At 51.2% G+C, this 8,682-nt stretch overlaps 1 protein-coding gene across 13 annotated transcripts in view; it reads right to left on the bottom strand.

Moving 5' to 3' along the window:
* Positions 1–3,921: 3,921 nt before the first annotated feature.
* The window catches only part of CHD6 (chromodomain helicase DNA binding protein 6), a 203,300-nt gene continuing 198,539 nt past the window's right edge, over positions 3,922–8,682 (bottom strand). For 12 of the 13 annotated variants that reach the window (XM_055437507.2, XM_055437515.2, XM_055437508.2 and 9 more), the window contains one exon: positions 3,923–7,641. In XM_055437507.2, coding sequence (XP_055293482.2) covers positions 6,742–7,641 — 900 coding nt within the window. In that variant the 3' untranslated portion in view covers positions 3,923–6,741. Of the gene's footprint in view, positions 7,642–8,682 lie in introns of all 13 variants that reach the window. The other variant, XM_055437516.2, reaches the window with a different exon arrangement.

Raw genomic sequence — 8,682 nt, 5'->3', positions numbered from 1 at the left:
GTCGTGAAATACTATTCTTTTGACTTTTCCATTATCGAAAAAACATAAAAGCCCGTTCTTGGCTTGTAGGCAGTACAAAACCAGGCGATGGGCTGTATGCTCTAGGAAGACTGTGGGACCTGTGGTTTTGGAATCAGATACACCCCATGATCCTTGTCTTTCTCCTCATTCCCGGGGCCACTGAAGGAGGTGACAGCCACCTGGGCCTTGGCCTCATCCAGGGAACACGTGTGGGATGAGATCACGTGAGTTGAGGGCTGGCACAGGGGGCTGCAGAGTGGGCACTGGGAGGCAGCTCTGGGGACTGTTCACGGATGTGGGGCCGGCCTGTGCTTGTCACTGGGGCCTGGTGGGTGAGATGGGCAGTGCCTGGTGAGGCAGTGGTGGGCAATCCATGGCACCCGAGGGCAAGAGGCGAGCAGTTTTCATACTACAAACCAGATCAAAGCTCTCCCAGTTTCAGGTCCTGCTTCCAGGTCCTTGGGCTGAAGTGAGGGTCTGGCAGATGATCTGCTGTTTGCAAGCCTCTCAGCTCCCCCAACGCCGCCCCACCAAAATACAGTTTGGGAATTCCCTGGCAGACCAGTGGTTAGGACTCTGCGCTGTCACTGCTGAGGGCAGGGGTTCGATCCCTGGCCGGGGAACTGAGATCCCACAGGCCATTCAGCCGAAGAAAGAAGATCCAAGTTGCCCCTCTTCTCTTAGCCTCGGAAGACTCTCTCCTGCCCTCTGGCCCTTCTAGCTGAGCTGTTACACAACCTCCTGCCACACCCTTCTCTTCCACCTTCTAAGCCTGGATGCTTCCTCTTGGACTCAGGCTGGGAGTCCGAGGATCAGATACTAAGACTGTCCCCAGGCTTGTGGAGCAGGACGGAAGGGAAATGCCTTCTTCTCCGGTGGCCCTGCTCCGCCGGTCTTGGGGCTGGCCGCGGCAGCATGAGGACAGCACGTCCCTCTGTCCTGGCTCATCATCCGTTTTCTGCTGTTTTACAAAGCTGCACCTGAGGGGCGGCCTGCTCCAGGCCTCAGGTGTCCACCCTGACCCCATTATTGGTCAATTTACGGCTCTGGAATCACCAGTCTCTCTAGGCCCTCACATCCCAGCCTTGTCATTTGTCAGCTGTGTGACTGTCACTTAGCCTCTTTGGACCTCAGTTCTCTCCTCTGTAAAACGGGGAGAACCGCAGAGTTAGTGGATTGGGAACATGGACATAAAGATCAAGCCCTACTCAAGGAAGTTCCTAGTAAGTGTGTGTCATTATAGTAAGGGGCCAGAGACAACAGGATGCTGAGGTTTGAAATCTAGACAAACAAAAACATTGTAGCTGAATCTGGGGCTTCCCTGGTAGCTTGGCTGGTAAAGAGTCTGCCTGCAATGCAGGAGACCCTGGTTCAATTCCTGGGTCGGGAAGATCCCCTGGAGAAGGGATAGGCTACCCACTCCAGTATTCTGGGGCTTCCCTGGTGGCTCAGCTGGTAAAGAATCCACCTGCAATGTGGGAGACCTGGGTTTGATCCCTGGGTTGGGAAGATCACCTGAAGAAGAGAAAGGCTACCCACTCCAGTATTCTGGCCTGGAGAATTCCATGGATTGTATAGTCCATGGGATTGCAAAGAGTTGGACACCACTGAGCGACTTTCATTTTCACTAACTTGGCTCAGACGGTAAAGAATCTGCCTGCAATGCAGGAGATCCAGGTTCAATCCCTGGGTCGGGAAGATCCCCTGGGGAAGGAAATGGCTACCCACTCCAGTATTCCTGCCTGGAGAATTCCATGGAGAGAGAATTCTGACGGGCTACAGCCCATGGGGTGGCAAAGAATCAGACACGACTGAGTGGCTGACACTTTACTTCATTAGGTTTATCTGAAATTAAAATGTAAACTGGGTGTCTTTTTCTGCCTGAATCTGGCAACCCTACCCTGATGGAGGCATCACAGACCCGGGAGCTGCCCTGTCCCCCAGCCCCACTATCTCCTCAACCTTTTAGTTCACTCTGACCAATAGTCTTGCATGGAAAGATCCCTTCTTTCCTGCAGGTAGGGTCATAGGGACAGTCAATCAGAACCTCCATTTCCTGGGACTTCCATGGCACTTCAGTGGTTAAGACTTCACTTTCTAATGCAGGGGGTGAGGGTTCAATTCCCTGGCTGGGGAGCTAAGATTCTATCTGCTTTGAGGCCAAAAAACCAAAACATAAAACAAAAACAATATTGTAACAAATTCAATCAAGACTTTGAAAAGGTCCATATTAAAAAAAAAAAAAACTTACAAAAAAAAAAAAAAAACCACCCAGTTTCCTGCCGCGCTTTGAGTCCAATCCCAGATCCACTCTGTACTTGCCTCAGGGTTTGGAGCAAGATCTTCCTCCCCGATTCCCCTGCTGTACCCCTAATTTCACTTTACCTCATCCTTCCAGGACTGGCAATCCTCACCTCGCCAGCTATTTAGAAGTAGGGACACGTGACTCGAACATAACTTGACCTCGATCATTTCAATCAACTCCATCAACAACCCTACTGGTTCAAGTTGTAATTGTTTAATCCTTCATCTTGTTCTACTGAAGCTTCGGATGAGGAAACTGAAGCTCCGAGAAGGTGGGCACGCTGTTCCTGTCTCCCCAGGGGAGCCACAGCTCTCCCAGCGCCTCCACTCCCCCCTTGCTGCCTCCCATCCTAGTTCCTCCCTTCTTGGGTGAGGGTTGAGCCCAAGCTCAGACACCAGGATGGGCTCCACAGCACCAGTTTCGGTCATTTCCAAATCTATCACATGGACGACCTTCCTTGTAGGAGCCAGTAGTTAATTCAACCCTTTTATTTCCTGTCTTATCCCCCAGATACCCTGCTGCGCATGGGTTATGACGGTGGTCACAAGGCCCGCCACGTGGCAGCACAAGCCACGTGTCCTGAACACCTGCCCGCACACTCCTGTCCCTGAGACTGGGTTTGGAGAAGCCACAGTCTAGAACCAAGGTGCGAGTCACTGGGCTGGGGGAACCCCACTGCCGACCTAAGAGTTCTTGTGGTTTCTACAGCACGCAAATGAACAGCAATTCTTGCAAGAGATAGTTTTAAGGTGGAAATAAATCAAGCATAAAGTTTTCTGGAGGGTGTGACACAACTGTTCCCTTTTTCCCGGTGCCAGTTTTTCTGTAATTCAGTTAGAGCTGGTCTCTGCGTTTGGTGGTTGTGGTGGTGAGGGGTTTGGTCCCAGTCTAGCATCACAAAGGCTGGGGTGTCCTGACCTCAGGCTGGTGGGACTGGGGGTGGTATCTGTTGCAGCTGTTTTCTAGGATGGATGAGACAGTTTTGCAGCCTCTCTGTTGGCTTTCATAAGGCCAACCAGATGCCAGGATCCTCTACCTGGCAACCAAGATGCTCTGAAGACAAACGAGGTCACGCTCTGAGGTCACTTATGCAAACACACACAAAACACTAAAACACTAGCCCACTGTAGGTGACTCGGTGTTCGCCCACCCTCAGAAAGGAGGTAGAATCTACTGGGGTAGGCTTGGAGGTCAAGGGTGAAACCTTGACCTTTACAACTTATCATTCTACCCAGGAAGTGCTACCCAAGTCTAGAGGTCTACAGGCCGGCAATACATATTTGCTTGCAGCAGCAGTCTGTAAGGGCTTCTGGAAGCATGGCCCACCCAGGTTCCAGGCTGTTTATCTACCATTTATTGAAACTAGGTAGGGACCCAGCCAAGGGTGAGGCTGGCGGGGCTCCTGCTATCTGCCTCCTTGCCGAGACTCAGGCACATTTCTGCCAGCCTGGTTGATGACTTCAGACATAGCCCTTCTGGGGCTGGAGAAGCCATGCTTCCCAAAGCTAGGGATCACAAAATTCTTAACTTCAGACACAGGAGGCACTTGGGTGTTTGGGGGCCTCTTCCAACCCACAGAGGTGCCCCCCCTGCTCCGTGAAGCTCCTGTTGTGTTACCTGAGGGGGGGGGTTAGAATGGCACTTAAGAGAGTGGAGGCATCAGCTGCGGGCATTCAGGCCCCGAGTCTGGGAAGCAGGTGCTGTGCTGCGTCCCCTTCTATTGCATCTGTCTTAACCAGGTGTTCTGGTAGCTGGAGAAGGCAGGCCAACCCTCATGAACGAGTATTTACCAAGCCCCCAACATGGTGCCCGCCATGGACACCTAGGAAAGACAGCGGACGTGTGCAGATGATGCCTTCATAAGATGCTGGGGCAGCAAGAGACAGCCGAGTGCCACCGAAGTCCTCAAATACAAATTTGACTTTTAAACTTTTTTGTTTTTTTAAATCCAGGATCGAGACCACAGACAATTTATTATGTAAGACATGGGGTGAAGAATGATCAAGGAAAAGTTATGGCTGTGAGTGACATGGAATTAGATGAAAAGGCTCAAGTTTGCTGAAGAGAGTTTTAAATTTGGCTTTTGCTCTTGGAAACGTCAAAATAATCATAAGAAGCACTTTATGCCTTACAGAGCAAATAATCCACAGAGTGTCATTTTCATTTTGCAAACAGGGACACAATAGCAGTCAAAGAGAAGCCTAAACACCCAGAGAGTTAACATACAGGTTCGATAAGATATAACAAGGGGTTTTTAGCATGCTGGTGGGTTGTTAAATCAAATCCATATTGAACCCTGTGACCTACTGGAGGTTCTAAGTGGAACCTGGGGAAAGCAGCCTTTCCATACAAAACAACGACGACGACAGCAAAGAAAACCCAGGCTCTGCTGGGTGTCTATAATACTCATTTGCAGTAAGGCTTTCAAGATACATGAATTTTTATAGCATTTGTATTTTAAGGATTTAGGGCAAATACATTTTTTTTTCCTACTTGATAAAAAGAAAATTAGTACTTAAAAGGTTCAAAAATATATCAATTGAGTGATTTTTTTTTACATAAATAAATTATATTGATTTTTAGGATTTAACAGCTGAAAAAACCCTTTCTGCTTCCACTGGAGGCAAAACTGAACATAATGTTAGTTAAATAGAGAGCAGCATTTCTAAGAAATCTGTCGTCAGCATTAGAGACCACCTACGTGACGAAGATGCACTAAATAGAATCGCTTCAATTACTGGATCCTTTCTTCTTATGGAATCGGTTTACAGAATTTCTGATTTATAACTCTGATTCATTAAAACTGGGACTCCACTTTTTAAAAATAAAGCTGTTTTTTTTGTTTTTTCCGGCCATGATTTAACAGACTTCTTTGAGATGCTCATTTTAACATTTACATAATTTATAATCCCAAATGTATAAAAGACAATGACAAAAGCATCATAAATAAATAATGCAAACTGAAATAGTTATGTCGAACTTTTGGACCTTCTGATAAATTATAGCAAAACTGTTACAGAAAAAGTAAAAAAAAAAAAAATACAGTAAATTGTTGACAACAAAATGTGAAACCGGTACTAGTAACGCTTCCAACATTTCCAACGGTCCTGCACAACCCTGTGCCCCGCTGGGGACTGAACCACGAGCTTCTTTCAAGTCTCAGAGTGTGAACTGTGGGTGGAGACAGACCATCAGAAGGGAGGGACCACATGGTGGGGCTAGATGGGGCAGGGGTGGGCAGGGTGGGGGCCAGCTGCCCGGTCCGGGCAGCTGAGGAAGAAGGGGGAATGTTAAGCTTGCCAACGCAGTCTCCACTAACTTGATGATCTGAGATCTGGGTCCGACTGTAAAATATAAACTGAAAATTCTGGAGAGAAGGAAAAAACTTCTCACAGTTGCACTCTTTATAAGAAGTGGAACGCACGTAGGTTTGACAACCTCGAACCCTTGGCTAGTGTCAGAGTATTGGGGGACTTCTTTTTCTTGCAGGCTCCAGAAAGAGCCTGGGTCCTGGCAAAGGGAATCATAAAGTAAGAGTCCAGGAGTCTCCAGCAGTGGCCAGAGGGGTTCCTAAGAGGCCTGAGTAGGGGCAGAGCTGGTCGTGTGCTTTATGCCGTGTGCAGTCGCGCTCCCCACCCCACCCCACCGCTGGCAACAGCCCGCGGTGTGTACAGCTTACTTGTACTGCGAATCCCCTTTTGACTCGGGAGGTGAGGGATGCGTGTGTGTAAGAAATGAGGCCTGGCCACCACGTCTTCTTACTGCAGGCTGCCTGAAAACCCAGAGTGGGGGGAAGTCGTGTTACTACCAGCAAGGTTTCTGTTTTAGAAAGAAATGGATATGTGTGGTTTCAACCATTAGTTAGAGACTTCTGCCTAACCTACTCGTTTAGTAATCGTGATAAAACTGGGAAATACTTTAACTAAAAAATACGCACCAGCATTTCCTTTCTCTGTGCTTTTTTTTTGGTTCCCTGTTACCCTTCTTCCCATTCGGCACAGCTCACGGAAAAAAAAAAAAAAAAGAGCTGCTCTCCGCCTTGGCCCTGCACTGGTCAGTCCCTAGCCGGCTTTCTTTTGCCATTTTTTTTTTCCTCTTCGAATAAATGGGAAACTTGGAAGAGAAGGGGGCAGGGCGTGTCCCCACGTCTGCACTAACTACATCGCTGGAATGGACGACTGGATAACGGAGCGAGCAGCTCTGCACCTCCTGTACTACGTCAACGACATGGAGCTGATGACGTGGCAAGACCCTGTGACTATTAACATGTTACCATAGATCTCAGACAGGAAATCAGGGAGGTAATAGTACTCATGGAAACACAGGTTCTTATGACAGTGAAGTGAGGGGAAGTAACAAACCTTTATGGGATAAGAAACTTACAAGTCACAATCGTTTTCTTCAATGAAAAAGTTCTAATTGGCGTCACCGTGAGTGTCCTGGGGGCCCCCTTCCCGGGCCTGTGCTGCCTGTTCTCTATCGGGGGGTGCAGGGGCCCTGGGTTCTGGGCAGCTCTGCTCGCTGCCCGGCTCCCTCTCTGGCCCGGGCACAGGCTCTGGGTTGGGGTTCGGGGCGTCCCCCTTGGTTTTCTTCCGCTTTCTCCTCTGGCTCTCCAGACCTGCTGCTTCGGAGTGTCTGGCCTGCTGCATGGCTGGCAGCGCCATGCCCATGCCGGGGGAGAGGAACATGGAAGGGTAGATGAGTCCCGGGGGAACGCCTGGGATGAGGAACGGGTTAAACGCCACGGGGCTGCTCGTAGTTATTGCAGGCTCGGGCTGGTCGGAGGAAAAGGGGCTAGGGCCGGGCTTGTCTTCCGCCGACGGGTCCGTTTTGACGTCATGGCTGCCAGGCTGGTCTTCCGCAGTCTTTTCAGCCGCTGACGTGCTGCCCTTGGTTGTGCTTGACAGGGGCGCTGGCACGGCCGAGGCGCAGGTGGTGGCCATGGGGGTGTTGAGGAGCCCCCCAACCCCAAACATCTGGGGCACGGCAGCCATGCCTGGCAGCACCATGGGCAGCATGCTCAGTGTGCTCTTGACCTCCTCGCCTGGGGGCATTGCCGTGAAGCCCGCCGGGAAGCCCACCAGCCCCGTGAGGGGGATGCCTGGCACGTTTCTCATGTTCTGCAGCCCTACCAGGTCCATCCCGGCGATCAGGCCGTTCATGAACAGCGGCCCCATCCCAGAGGGGGCGTCCGCCACCAGGGCTGGGGTCTTCAGCAGCTCGCTCCGTGGCCGCCTGCCCCTGCGGCGGGGGCCTGCATCTCGGAGAATGGGCTCGGGCAGGGTGTGATTGAACTTGTTTTCTGGGAGAAAGCCCTGAAAAATGAGAGAGACATGAGATGCTTCAGGTGATGGATGGCAGGGGGAGGGCAGCTCGGGACTCTGCAGTGGTCTTTCCTGCCTGCCCACCCACCAGGAGCTGCACAGCTCTGCGCCCTGAGGACCTCCTGTTTGAGGTGGACAGCCTGAAAGTGCTGAGCAGCTCCCCACGTGCTCATGCCCAGCGCCCTGCGGAGAGGCTGTCGGAGTCCCGGGAGCTGGGGCCAGCCAGGGACCTCAGGTCTTAGCCTAGTGTTTTTAATGAGGCATAACCAACATGATAGCAGTTTCACATGTAAAATATAAAAACAGCAGCAAAAGACTTCATGAATTTGCGTGTCATCCCTGCACAGGGCCCCACTTGACTTCCTGGCTTCGTCTGATCTTAAGAGTGTGTGCAGCCGAGGCCAGTGGTTGAGACCCGTGGGGGTGACCCCCTTGGCCAGACCCCCATGTTCGCCTCCCTCCTGACACAGGAAGGGTTTTAACTGAAGTCACAGAGCCGAGCTGGAGGATGGGGTTTGGGAGCAGGAAGACCTGAAGCTCTGTCCTGACCTGCAGGGCTGTGGGTGAGAAAGGACAAGGGTACCCAAGTTGAATCCTTAGAAGATGCCACAGGTCTTTGCTCAACGGGTGGCCACGGGCACAGGCTGGTGGGGGACACTGGTCAAGCTCTCAGCGAGCACACACGTGTGGCAGCTCCGAAATGAGCGGTGGGGAGGAGGGTCTCAGCAGAGGGAAACCGGCCGTCAGGGGCTGACGAAGGGCGCGGCGATGACAGGGGAGCCAAGCAGGGCTGCTGCCCCATGTCGGGCCATGCGCACCCGGCTCCGTGTGCCAGCTCTCAACTCGTCATCACGCCCACCCTATGAGTCGGCACTATTGTCACAGCCCTTTCACAGGGAGTTCAGAGACTCACACACGTGTTAACAGTGTGCACCCGAATGTGCCCAGGTCCCCAGAAATAATGTCACTGCTGAGGTTTTACATTTGTCCTTCAGTTTCCCTAATAACATCATAGAAAAGCCAAGTCGTCAC

Source organism: Moschus berezovskii, chromosome 15 (genome assembly GCF_049115385.1).
Source record: "Moschus berezovskii isolate FMDL1 chromosome 15, NW_MosBer_1.0, whole genome shotgun sequence".
In the NCBI taxonomy this organism is placed as follows: domain Eukaryota; kingdom Metazoa; phylum Chordata; class Mammalia; order Artiodactyla; family Moschidae; genus Moschus; species Moschus berezovskii.
The sequence above is the reverse complement of the archived record's forward strand: the minus strand, read 5'-3'. Positions and strand labels throughout refer to the sequence as shown.